This window comes from Panthera tigris, chromosome D1 (assembly GCF_018350195.1).
Source record: "Panthera tigris isolate Pti1 chromosome D1, P.tigris_Pti1_mat1.1, whole genome shotgun sequence".
In the NCBI taxonomy this organism is placed as follows: Eukaryota; Metazoa; Chordata; class Mammalia; order Carnivora; family Felidae; genus Panthera; species Panthera tigris.
The window spans coordinates 58,411,643-58,425,984 of record NC_056669.1 but is presented as its reverse complement, the minus strand read 5'-3'; the positions used below and the strand labels follow the sequence as shown (position 1 = coordinate 58,425,984).

At 37.7% G+C, this 14,342-nt stretch overlaps 1 protein-coding gene across 4 annotated transcripts in view; it reads right to left on the bottom strand.

The window, feature by feature from the left end:
* FCHSD2 (FCH and double SH3 domains 2) overlaps positions 1–14,342 on the bottom strand; it is a 296,241-nt gene that overhangs the window by 31,632 nt on the left and 250,267 nt on the right. For 3 of the 4 annotated variants that reach the window (XM_042959277.1, XM_007080887.3, XM_042959279.1), the window contains one exon: positions 5,479–5,583. The exons of the other annotated variant lie outside the window; for it this stretch is intronic. In XM_042959277.1, the coding sequence (XP_042815211.1) occupies positions 5,479–5,583 (105 nt within the window). The remainder of the gene's footprint in view (positions 1–5,478; positions 5,584–14,342) is intronic. 4 annotated transcript variants of the gene reach the window in all.

Genomic DNA, 14,342 nt, shown 5'->3' with positions numbered 1-14,342 from the left:
CATTGGGGTGCATATGCCCCTTCGAAACAGCAAACCTGTATCCCTTGGATATATACCTAGTAATGTAATTGCTGGGTCGTAGGGTAGTTCTATTTTTAAGTTTTTGAGGAACCTCCACACTGTTGGAAAGGCTATTCTAAACCAGCCCAAACAAAGCTTGAAAATAAGCCTCAAAAGGATCAAATTGATCTGCAACTGAATTGGCTGTCAGAACAAAACTCAGTAGTCTTTAAAAGAAGAAAGGAGAATTCAGACACCCCAATAACCAAACACTCACCATTTCTAGTACTCAGTAAAAATTACTAGGTATTTGAAAAGTAGAAAAAGATGAGCCATAACTAAAGGAAAAAATCAGTCAATAAGAAAGAAAGACAGACATCACAGATATGATGGAATGAGCAGACAAGACTTAAAGTCATTATTATAAATACACCTAAGGATTTCAAGGAAAACATGAAGATAAGCAGGCATGAACTGGAAATATAAAGAACCAAACAGAACTCCTAGAGCTGAAGCTGTAACACCTGAAATCAAAATTGACAGGATGGCCTTAACAGTAGATTATGCACCACAGAAGAAACAATCAGTGAACTTGAATACATACTAGCTCATCAAACTGAGATTAAGACAAAAAATAAGACTGTATAAAAGCATGAAAGGTGATCTTTGCATGTGATGTGTAGGGCAATACCAAGTAATCTAATACTCATATTGTCGGAGTTGAACTAACTTAAGACAGAAAGCATGTCAATTGTTGTCTGGTCACAAGAGAATTGGGGGGGGATGAATGAAATATTTTGTATCTAGATTGTGGTGGTGAATATTCAGGGAGATGCATTTGTCCAAACTTACCAAACTGTTCCCTTGAAATTGTTACATTTTACTGCATGTATATTATACCTTGATAGAGCGGATTTTTTTTTTAATGTTTATTTATTTTTGAGAGAGACAGAAATAGAATGCGAGTGGGTTAAGGCAGAGAGAGAGGGAGACACAGAATCTGAAGCAGGCTCCAGGCTCTGAGCCATCAGCACAGAGCCTGATGCGGGGCTTGAACTCACAGAGCTGTGAGATCATGACCTGAGCCAAAGTCAGACACCTACTGACTGAGCCACCCAGGTGCCCCAGAGCTGACTTTTAAAATATCATGACATCAAAATGATACTTAAGAAAGAGAGAAAAATACGTATTTGCCATTACTGGAGGTGCCTAGTACCTGGTAGCTGCAAATACAAGAAAAAAAAAAAAAAAAAAAAAAAAAGAAAAAAAGGAACCTGAACAGTGGAAAGACCTGGGAGCACCACCTAATTAAGTGACTACTGTTAGCATCATTCATAGAGAGGCAACTTGATAAAAACATTCTGTGATGAAAAACAGCATCATCTATCAAGTATTCTTGCCTAAAATACTGACTCTAATAAGGCCTCGAGATTTAACCTCTATTTTACAGAATAGAAATAAACACATAGGGCCAATATTGCAAAATATTAACTGTTGAATTTAGCATGTTGAGAAATATTTATTTACTCTTCATCTTTTCCGTACAGTTGAAAATATTCACGGGACACCTGGGTGACTCAGTTGGGTAAGAGCTTGACCTTGGCGCAGGTCATGATCTCACGGTTCATGAGTTCGAGCCTTGTACTGGGCTTTCTGCTGTGAGCAGCTGAGCCCAATTCGGAAACTGTTCCCCTCGCTCTCTGCCCCTTCCCCCGCTCATGCTCTCTTCCTCTCTCTCAAAAATAAATAATCACAAAGGAAAAAAAAAAAGAACATATTCACACATAAAGTGAAAGAAAGTGATTAGTCAAAAGGTGTGCTGACACACTATTATAAGAGTATAGTGAAAACTCACAATAACAGGCCCTGAGGTAATGTAAATTTCGATATAATATGATTGAAAATTCTGTTTTTATAGCAGGCTTATCCTTAGCATTTCATTAATCTTGTGGCAAGGAGGCTTTACATTTTATGCAACTGAAATTTTGGGGCTTCTCCTATAGCATGCTGGCAAGGGTATTAATTACCATTTTTGAGTCACTGAGGTACAAGGATGACATAATAATCTTGAATTCCTGATGTACAACAGAACCTTATAGGATGACAATTTAAGAGAAAATGGTACCTATGAAAACGTGTTTATATAAATAATAATTGATTTTTTTGGTTTTGTTAATTCACTCTTGATACCAGGTACTCTGGCTTTCAAGTGTACATTCAGATAAAAAAATATGTAATTAGTATCTTAGAGAAGGAATCATATAGTCTATAGTTCCTTCTTGCAGACCTTACACCAAACGTGAATTACTAAAAATTTCCAGTATCTTTAACTTCTTACGTTAACTTTCTCCTATTTGTGTCTCCTCAGTGTGTCTCTTCACTATCAAAAAAAAGAGAACTACCCTCAAGCCCCCCAAAAGGGAAAAATTTAAACATGCAAAAAGTAATTGTGCTCTGGAACAACATACGTCATGTACAGCTTCCAAAAAGATGGTATTTAAAATTCTCAGTTTCTTGGCAAGCTACTTTTAAAACAGGTATAAGTCAGATGCAGAATGTGTGTGTCTTTGTGATAAAAGGCATTTCAAAAAATTCAAATACCTAAATACCAGGTTAAGAGGACTGTTATTAAAGTTTAATTTAAGCAGCTATTGCTTTGTTTCAACTCCTGGATTTGTCAGGGGCTGCCAACAGTACCACATCTAGTACACACAGTGTGTTCATCATTGTATGTCTAGTATATCCATCAGTGCCTGGTGCACAGCAGATGTTTATTAAGTAATTGTTACACTAATAACTGAGTGAATTTGTGACACATTAACCAGTCAATAATTATTAAGTAATTGTTATATTCTTTAGAAAAGCACAGGCCATTTATATTTTTCAATATCTATGTCTGGAAAGTTTCTTTAATCTATTACTGAGCACCACAGATGTTTTTATTGTAATCAGCAACACTGAATGGAAACATAATACAGAAAAGACTAGATAAAGTAGATTACCCAACAAGGGAGGGTAACACGTTGGTGGGAGTTAAAAATCAAACATGAAGGATATAATGGAATTTTAACCAGCTCTGTCCCTTTTGATTAGTTATTTATAATAAAGTAAGTAACTGCTGAATGGAAAATTCAATGCAAATGATATGCAGGCAGAAGAAAGAAAAAGGTAATCTACAAAACCACTATTGTCAATTCCTCTGAAGGCTCTTGTAGTGAAATCTATCCAAAAATGTCATTAGGACAACCTGGTAAGTACTACCTCTGCAGTGAGTAATATACTCATGTATTTGCCATCTAATTTTAGCTGGACTGTTCTTCATATCTGATAGATGAAAATCAAGTGGAAGATCATTGTAAGACAGCAGTAAGATTAACCGTATTTCACTGATATTCAAAACTGAGATACTGGATCTAGCATCATGGTTTTTAGCATATTCTGTACTTTTGGTAAGAAAATTATCTTTGAGAATGCAGACTTAAATACTGGTATTAGGAGAAACGAGTCATTCTGTTGTGGGAATCTCACTTCATATTTTTAGCTTTGAGCTAACAAACACAGGGCTGTTTAGCACACTCATGGAAATAACAGGTCATTCAGCCTAAATACAGACTGTGTGACTGATACCTACTACTGCTACTACTGGGGGGTTTGGTGGAGCGATGGTACCAGACAGTGACACTATGGAGGGAGTCTGGAAACGGAAAATACAAGAGAGAACACACCCTTTGGAAAACTTCCGAGACCTATCCCGTTCCACCAAAGCTCCGAAACTGACTTCACTCAGAGTATAGAGAAACAAATACCAGGAGAAACTCTTCTACACAAGCCAGTGTTTCTCAGACTAGGCAAGGGGCTGCCAATAGTAGTTGGCCAGCACACTAGGGTAGTGGTTTAGCCGTGACCCTGAATTCAGAGCAGAAAATGACTATTTATTGTACACCCTGCCCTCTTCACTATGGAGGCTGTGGATCATGTGCCAGGAACAAAGGCAAGTTAGGTTTACTGGGACTTTTCTAGACCAGGCAGATGGCAAGCTTTTCTGGTTCAGATCACTTCTGTGGGGTTATGCCAAAAACATGCTCATACTCCCTATGTTCGCCTAAGCTGCCTCTCCCCTCACCTCCCCCTGCCCTCCAACCAACCACTGAAACATTTCCTCAAAACCTCTAGAGTCCTGAGGGGACATGTGAAAATCACTAGTTTAGATTAACCCTCAACCAATGAAAGAATTCCTTGTATAGAGTCCCTGACAGCACTTGCAGTGCTGCACCTCGTCCCAGGGGAATTTATTCTTTCATTGGGCAGATCTGACTGTTAGGGCAGCTTCAAATCTGCCTCCTTCCTACCTTCTTCTTTTGGTTCCAGTTATGCCTCTTAACATTGCATAGCACAAATCTTGTGCTATCTACCCCTTTCTCTCGAATTAAATATTATTCATCTGTCAACACCCATCTCAAATCCTACCTCTTCTGTGTTACCTGCCCTAACAACTTCTCCCAGGGGTCTCTGTGTCCTCTGGGTTCCTTAAGTATTATGTATACTTGTGTGGATCATTCCTTGGCATTTATGCTTTAAGGCCTTAGTTATCTTTGGCTCTCTTGAGGCCTTCCTAACAAGAACATATTCTTCTTGAGGCCTGGATAGTCTCAGTCTTTTTAAAATGTCTATTTCTACATCCCTTCAACATGTTGCATTGGGTACATAACTATATACAAGTGTGCACAGGTTCTCCATGGACTGGTCCTAACCACAATTATTTTGCTTTCTTCCTACCACATTTCCTCACAAAAAAACCTCCACTCTAATCTAATCCAACTGCCAAATTATATCCTAGGTCTTCCTCCTTTGCAAATAACTTCTTTCTATCTCAACCTCTCTGCCTCTAGGTCAGAGAATATTACTCTAGGGTACATGAACTTCTGGAAACTGTGCACAAAAATGTGTATTTTTTTTTTTTGTGGGAGAGAGGGTTTCACACTTTCATATACAATCCTCAAAGGGTCCCAAGACCCCTTACCAAAAGATTAAAATCCACGGTTGTAAGGTTTTTGGTTTTGTCTGCTCAACCAAGTCTCTTTTTTAGAAGATCAGCTTATGCTCCTGGACCAGTGAACCTTCTATATGGGGGAGGACTTTTCAAGGCTCTGAACATATATGTATCAATTTCTATGCCATTAATTTGACTGATTTATTTTGTACCTTGTAAAAACTATAAAATTAGTATCTTCACTGTGATATAATTCTTCTGTTATTTAATGTTTCATGATTGCAAACTCTTCAGATAGGTTCAGTGCCTTTTGTTACATGTATTACCTTGTATGAAGCAGGTACTCAAAAATAATACTCTGGACACACATAAAGATGTTGAATCATCTTCAAATTAATCAGTGTATAGAAACTGAATCCTAAAGATATATATCATAGTCGTGATGTTGTTGGAGCTGGGCAAAATGCCACAATTAGCTGCCACCTCACCTCTGCTTTACGAATATTTTCTCTAGCTTCATCTATTTTCTGTTCCAACTCTGCTCGGCTTTGTTCTGATACTGCAACTCCATGACATTCCAGATCATCTAGTACCTATTAAAGAAAATAGGGAAATGATGACTATTTTTTTTTCTCTATTTTTTCTTAAGTGACTAGTGTATTTAGGTAATTTATTAGGTTTTAGTGACAAGTGGCCATGATTCCTTTTTTAACCTTTAATTTTTTCACTTATTTGTTACTTATAAAAAAACAAACCCTTGATATAATTACAAAATTGCAAAAGTAGTGGAAAGTCCCTTCGCCCCTTTCCCCTATGGCAACAGCTTATATAACTATACTACAATATAAAAACCAGGATATTGACATTGGTACAATCTACAAACCTTATTTGGATTGCATGTTTTGATATACATACTTTCAATTTTTAAAAATTACATGAATATATTGTTATAAAACAACAACTAATATAAAATGGCACATCCCATCAATTTACATGTATTTTTCCAAACTACTGCTTGTGTATTTCTACATACTTGAAGTTTTATTTAAAATGATCTGAAAAATAGATCTAAAATGAGATCTATCATCCCTTCAATGTGTCTAAGCAAACTGTTTATGATTGTACAAATAGACTGACTTCATTCTCTAATCCATAGATTCAACAGTTTAGCTGTACCATTTTTTACTCTTTTTCTACTATTTGAGTTTTCAAATTTCCCAATATTATAAATAGTACTGTACAAACAACCTTGTTAATGACTCTTTGAACACATATAGGAATATTTATTTAAGATAAAAATACAGAAGTGAAAACTGTATTTTAATTTAAATAGACATTGCTGAGTTGCCCCCCAAAAATTATACCTCGTCTTTTACTAGTACTGTGTGAGAGCATATTTTTCTGTATCTTACCAACATTAAATACTGTCAATCTTTAAAATTTTTGCCAAGATCATCTCATTTCAATTTTACTTTCTCTAATAGCATCATTTCATATGTTGGTCATCTGTATTTATTTCTATTTTTATAAATGGACCGTTCATAGCCTCTATCCATTCTTCTGTTTTTTTTGTCTTTTTGTTACTTATTAAACATCTTTCTAGATATTAGTCCTTTATCTGTTATGTCAGACGTGCCAGAGGCGTCAGAGGTGCCTGGGTGGCTCAGTTGGTTAAGCATCTGACTCTTGGTTTCAGTTCACATCATGATCTCATGGTTCATGGGTTCAAGTCCCGCATCAGGCTCCATGCTGCAGTGCGGAGATTCTCTGTACCGCCCCCCTCTCCTGCTTGAGCTCTCTCTCTCAAAATGAATAAATATTAAAAAACAAACACAAATGTCTCATTCTATTCCTTTTCTTGTAACTTTTTAAAGTTCTTTAGTTTTACAGAAATGTTTATTTTTTATGTGGTCACATTTATTGGTTTCTTCCTTTATGGGTTCTGGGTTTTGTGTCTTGCTTAAGAAGTCATCTGTAGGGGCGCCTGGGTGGCTCAGTCAGTTAAGTAATTGACTCTTGATTTTGGCTCAGGTCATGATCTTGTGATTTGTGAGATCAAGCCCTTGTATTGGGGCTCCACACTGGCAGCGTGGAGCTTGCTTTGGGATTCTCTCTCTCCTTCTCTCTTTGCTCCTTCCCCACTCGTTCTCTCTCTCAAAATAAACACTAAAAACAAGTCATCTTAATATACCAAAAATATTCTATATCTTCCAGGTTTTAATCATTTGTGTTTAGCACATGTCTCTTTAATTACTCTAAATTTATTTTGTATTACAGTGGAAGGGAGGACTCTAACTTTATATTTTTTCCCCAGATGCACAGACAATTGTTCTAATACTATTTACTGAATAAATCCTTCTCCCAAAGATTTGAAATGCCATGAACAATTTTATTATGAAAAATTTCAAATATACTCAAAAGTAAAGAGCCTAGTATGCTGAACTTCCAATATACTGATCATCAAGATTCAACAGTCAGCAAGATTTTTCTACATCTACATTGCCTAGTCTTTTTTTTTCTTGGCTAGATTATTTTAAAGCAAATTTCAAACATGTCATTTCACTCCTACATGCCTTATTAGAAGTCTCTGAAAATATGAACTTTAAGAAAAAATAAAACTATAATACCATCAACAGACCTACTAATGAGTCCTTTGGTAGCCTTACTATGCTGTTCATCATGAAATTTCTTTGGCTCTTCAAAATGACTTTTTTATGGTTCGTTGGTTTCAATCAGTATCTAATGGTCCATACGCATACAGATCATTTTTTTAAATATATTTGTTAATTTTTGTATAATACCAGTTTTAATTACTATGGTCATTATTGTATTTCAGTATGTGCTAAGGCACATAAGTCTCATTACTGTTGTTCTTGGCTATTCCTGCACATTAAAAAAAACCCCAGAAACATTTTTAGAGCCAGATTTTTAAATTCCTTTGAAAATATCTTTTTAGGGGTACCTGGCTGGCTCAGTCAGTAGAGCGCGTGACTCTTGATCTTGGGTTGTTAAGTTCAAGCCTCATGTTGGGTGTAGAGATTACTTAAAAATAAAATCTTTAGGGGCACCTGGGTGGCACAGTTAGTTAAGTGAGTCTTGATCTTGGCTCAGGTCAAAATCTCATGGTTCATGGGTTTGAGCCCCACATCGGGCTCTGTGCTAATGGTTTGGAGCCTGCTTGGGATTCTGTCTCTCTTTCTCTCTGCCCCTCCCCCACTTGTGTGTGCTCACTCTCTCTCAGATAAAACTTAAAAAAAATTTAAAAAAAGAATGTAAAATAATTACTAATTAAAAAAATAAAATCTTAAAAAATCTTTTTTAGTGTTTATTTTTGAGAGAGTGAGTGAGCAAGAGAGAGAGAGAGAGAGAGAGAGAGAGAGACAGAGAGAGCGCACTAGTGGAGAAGGGGCAGAGAGAGAGAGGGAGAAACAGAATCTGAAGCAGACTCCAGACTCTGAGCTGTCAGCACAGCAGCCGACGCGGGGCTTGAACTCACAAACTGTGAGATCATGACTTGAGCCAAAGTCAGAGGCTTACCCGACTGAGCCACCCAGGTGCCCCAATAAATAAAATCTTTTAAGAAATAAAAATATCTTTTTGGTTTCATTGGGATTGCATTGAAATTACAAATAAATACAAAAATCCACATTTTTTTGGCATCTCTCCACAATTACTCAGGTCATCTTATACGTTCATTGGTTAAAAAAAAGTCTTCTTAATATAAAGAAATGGAAAGACATTCCGTGCTCATGGATTGGAAGAATAAATATTGTCAAAATGTCAATACTACCCAAAGCTATCTACACATTCAATGCAATCCCAATCAAAATTGCACCAACATTCTTCTCGAAGCTAGAACAAGCAATCCTAAAATTCATATGGAACCACAAAAGGCCCCGAATAGCCAAAGTAATTTTGAAGAAGACCAAAGCAGGAGGCATCACAATCCCAGACTTTAGCCTCTACTACAAAGCTGTCATCATCAAGACAGCATGGTATTGGCACAAAAACAGACACATAGACCAATGGAATAGAATAGAAACCCCGGAACTAGACCCACAAACGTATGGCCAACTCATCTTCGACAAAGCAGGAAAGAACATCCAATGGAAAAAAGACAGTCTCTTTAACAAATGGTGCTGGGAGAACTGGACAGCAACATGCAGAAGGTTGAAACTAGACCACTTTCTCACACCATTCACAAAAATAAACTCAAAATGGATAAAGGACCTGAATGTGAGACAGGAAACCATCAAAACCTTAGAGGAGAAAGCAGGAAAAGACCTCTCTGACCTCAGCCGTAGCAATCTCTTACTCGGCACATCCCCAAAGGCAAGGGAATTAAAAGCAAAAGTGAATTACTGGGACCTTATGAAGATAAAAAGCTTCTGCACAGCAAAGGAAACAACCAACAAAACTAAAAGGCAACCAACAGAATGGGAAAAGATATTTGCAAATGACACATCGGACAAAGGGCTAGTATCCAAAATCTATAAAGAGCTCATCAAACTCCACACCCGAAAAACAAATAACCCAGTGAAGAAATGGGCAGAAAACATGAATAGACACTTCTCTAAAGAAGACATCCGGATGGCCAACAGGCACATGAAAAGATGTTCAACGTCGCTCCTTATCAGGGAAATACAAATCAAAACCACACTCAGATACCACCTCACGCCAGTCAGAGTGGCCAAAATGAAGAAATCAGGGGACTATAGATGCTGGAGAGGATGTGGAGAAACAGGAACCCTCTTGCACTGTTGGTGGGAATGCAAATTGGTGCAGCCGCTCTGGAAAGCGGTGTGGAGGTTCCTCAGAAAATTAAAAATAGACCTACCCTATGACCCAGCAATAGCACTGCTAGGAATTTATCCAAGGGATACAGGAGTACTGATGCATAGGGGCACTTGTACCCCAATGTTTATAGCAGCACTCTCAACAATAGCCAAATTATGGAAAGAGCCTAAATGTCCATCAACTGATGAATGGATAAAGAAATTGTGGTTTATATACACAATGGAATACTACGTGGCAATGAGAAAAAATGAAATATGGCCTTTTGTAGCAACATGGATGGAACTGGAGAGTGTTACGCTAAGTGAAATAAGCCATACAGAGAAAGACAGATACCATATGGTTTCACTCTTATGTGGATCCTGAGAAACGTAACAGAAATCCATGGGGGAGGGGAAGGAAAAAAAAAAAAAAGAGGTTAGAGTGGGAGAGAGCCAAAGCATAAGAGACTGTTAAAAACTGAGAACAAACTGAGGGTTGATGGGGGGTGGGAGGGAGGGCAGGGTGGGTGATGGGTATTGAGGAGGGCACCTTTTGGGATGAGCACTGGGTGTTGTATGGAAACCAATTTGACAGTAAATTTCATATATTAAAAAAAAAAAAAAATTAAAAAAAAAAAAAGTCTTCTTACAGGTCATGATATTTCCCTGGTTAATTCATCAGTATTTTACTGCTATGGTGAATTTTTTTTTCTAATTGCATTTTGCAATTTATTATTTCTAGTTACTAAGAAATCTAATGATTTCTGTGATAGTGTTAAATCTCTTCACCTTATTGAGCTGTTATTATGTCTGTTTGACAGTTGGGTCACATATTTTGGGGAGTCCACAATCACATCATCTATAAATAATGACAGGTATACCTTTTCCTAATATTTAAACACTTTATTTTTCTTTCATTAATGTACTGACTAAATCTTATGACACTAAAAACTAGTGGTGATGATGGGTACTGTTTTATTATTTTACCATTTTAGTAGGCAGAATGGCTTCCAAACATGTCCACACCCTAATTTCCTGAAACTGTTTATATGTAAAATATAATTTACACTTATATTAGCGTTATAGACCTTAAGATAGGGAGATTATTCTGGATTATCAAAGTGGCTCAATCTAATCATTATGACACCTTATAAGCACAGAACTTTCTCCAGCTGGTATGAGAAAAGAGAGGGGCCAAAAACAAGTCAGGAAGATTCCAAGCATGGGAAGGGTTCAATGCATCATTGCTGACTCTGAGATGTATGAGCCCATGTAGAAGGACCAGAGAGAGTAGCCTCTAGGAGCTAAGGGTAGCCCCTAACTGACAGCAAAGAAGCAGGGACCTCAGTCCTACAGTTATTAGGAACTAGATTGTGACAACAATCTGAATGAGCATGGAAGTGGGTCCTACTCCAGAGGATTTCGGCCTTGCTAGAGCCTGAGCAGTAAAATCAGCCAAGCCCACCCAGACTTCTGATCTACAGAACTGTGAGATGAGAAATTTGTACTGTTATTTTAAACTACTAAGTTTGTGGTAATTTGTTATGGCAGATATAGAAAACTAATACAACCAACAAGTATAATGTTTGCAGTAAGTCTCAGGAAGATATCCTTGTTAGGATGAAAAGTTCTTTATCTTGCTAGCTGTGAATTTTGTTTTACTTATCTATTTTTAATTTTTTTTAATGTTTATTTATTTTTGAGAGAAAGAGACACAGAGCAAGTGGGGTAGGGAGAGAGAGAGAGGGAGACACAGAATCAACTTAACCAACTGTGCCACCCAGGCACCCCTTGAGACACAGAATCCAAAGCAGCTTCCAGGCTCTGAGCTCTCAGCTGTCAGCTGGAAGCCACAGACCATGAGATCATGACCTGAGCTGAAGTTGGACGCTTAACTGACTGAGCCACCCAGATACCCCTGTTTTATTTTTGAATCATTAAGAGATAACAAGTTTTATAATATGCTTTTTTGGTAAGTATAAAATAATCATAGAAATTTTCATCTTTACTTGATAAATGCAGTTTATTATACTGATAAATTTTCTACTGCTGAATCATCCTTGCACCCTAGTCATGTGCTTAAAACATGGCTAGATTCGTTTTTATTAAAATTTATTTAACATTTTTACAAGTTTGATACATCTTTGTTAAAAATCACTGGACTATATATGTGTGTGCCTATTTCTAGACTCTCTATTTTGTTCTATTCATCTGTAAGTCCTTTTTTTCAAAAAAAACATTTATTTATATTATTTACTTTTAAAAGAGAGAGGGCACAAGTGAACGAGGGGCTGAGAGAAACCCATGAGGGGCTGAAAGAGAGAGACAGGGGGAGAGAGAGACAATCTCATGCTGACAGTGCGGAGCCCGAAGCGGGGATTGAGCTCACAAATTGTGACATCATGACCTAAGCCGAAGTCAGGGGCTTAACTCACTGAGTCACCCAGGCGCCTCCTGTAAGTCTATTCTTACACCAATACTACAGTATCTTGATTTTTGTAGTTTTATATCTTGAAATGAGGTAGAGTAAGCCCTCCAATTTTATTCTTTTTTTCTTTTAATATATGAAATTGGTTTCCATACAACACCCAGTGCTCATCCCAAAAGATGCCCTCCTCAATACCCATCACCCACCCTCTCCTCCCTCCCACCCCCCATCAACCCTCAGTTTGTTCTCAGTTTTTAAGAGTCTCTTATGCTATGGCTCTCTCCCACTCTAACCTCTTTTTTTTTTTTTTTCCCTTCCCCTCCCCCATGGGTTTCTGTTAAGTTTCTCAGGATCCACATAAGAGTGAAAACATATGGTATCCGTCTTTCTCTGTATGGCTTATTTCACTTAGCATCACACACTCCAGTTCCATCCACGTTGCTACAAAGGGCCATATTTCATTCTTTCTCATTGTCACGTAGTACTCCATTGTGTATATAAACCACAATTTCTATATCCATTCATCAGTTGATGGACATTTAGGCTCTTTCCACAATTTGGCTATTGTTGAGAGTGCTGCTATAAACATTGGGGTACAAGTGCCCCTATGCATCAGTACTCCCGTATCCCTTGGGCAGATTCCTAGCAGTGCTATTGCTGGGTCATAGGGTAGGTCTATTTTTAATTTTTTGAGGAACCTCCACACTGTTTTCCAGAGTGGCTGCACCAGTTTGCATTCCCACCAACAGTGCAAGAGAGTTCCCGTTTCTCCACATCCTCGCCAGCATCTATAGTCTCCTGATTTGTTCATTTTGGCCACTCTGACTGAGGTGGTGAGGTGCGTGAGGTGATATCTGAGTGTGGTTTTGATTTGGATTTCCCTGATGAGGAGCGATGTTGAGCATCTTTTCATGTGCCTGTTGGCCATCTGGATGTCTTCTTTAGAGAAGTGTCTATTCATGTTTTCTGCCCATTTCTTCACTGGATTATTTGTTTTTTGGGTGTGGAGTCTGGTGAGCTCTTTATAGATTTTGGATGCTAGCCGTTTGTCCGATATGTCATTTGCAAATATCTTTTCCCACTCCATTGGTTGCCTTTTAGTTTTGTTGATTGTTTCCTTTGCTGTGCAGAAGCTTTTCATCTTGAGGAGGTCCCAATAGTTCATTTTTGCTTTTAATTCCCTTGCCTTTGGGGATGTGTCAAGTAAGAAATTGCTGCGGCTGAGGTCAGAGAGGTCTTTTCCTGCTTTCTCCTCTAGGGTTTTGATGGTTTCCTGTCTCACATTCAGGTCCTTTATCCATTTTGAGTTTATTTTTGTGAATGGTGTGAGAAAGTGGTCTAGTTTCAACCTTTTGCATGTTGCTGTCCAGTTCTCCCAGCAACATTTGTTAAAGAGACTGTCTTTTTTCCATTGGATATTCTTTTCTGCTTTGTCAAAGATTAGTTGGCCATACGTTTGTGGGTCTAGTTCTGGGGTTTCTGTTCTATTCCCTTGGTCTATGTGTCTGTTTTTGTGCCAATACCATGCTGTCTTGATGATGACAGCTTTGTAGTAGAGGCTAAAGTCTGGGATTGTGATGCCTCCTGCTTTGGTCTTCTTCTTCAAAATTACTTTGGCTATTCGGGGCCTTTTGTGGTTCCATATGAACTTTAGGATTGCTTGTTCTAGCTTCGAGAAGAATGTTGGTGCAATTTTGATTGGGATTGCATTGAATGTGTAGATAGCTTTGGGTAGTATTGACATTTTAACAATATTTATTCTTCTAACCCATGAGCACGAAACGTTTTTCCATTTCTTTATATCTTCTTCAATTTCCTTCATATAAGCTTTCTATAGTTTTCAGCATACAGATCTTGTACACCTTTGGTTAGATTTATTCCTAGGTATTTTATGCTTCTTGGTGCAATTGTGAACGGGATCAGTTTCTTTATTTGTCTTTCTGCTGTTTCATTATTAGTGTATAAGAATGCAACTGATTTCTGTACATTGATTTTGTATCCTGCAACTTTGCTGAATTCATGTATCAGTTCTAGCAGACTTTTGGTGGAGTATATCGGATTTTCCATGTATAATATCATGTCATCTGCAAAAAGCGAAAGCTTGACTTCATCTTTGCCAATTTTGATGCCTTTGATTTCCTTTTGTTGT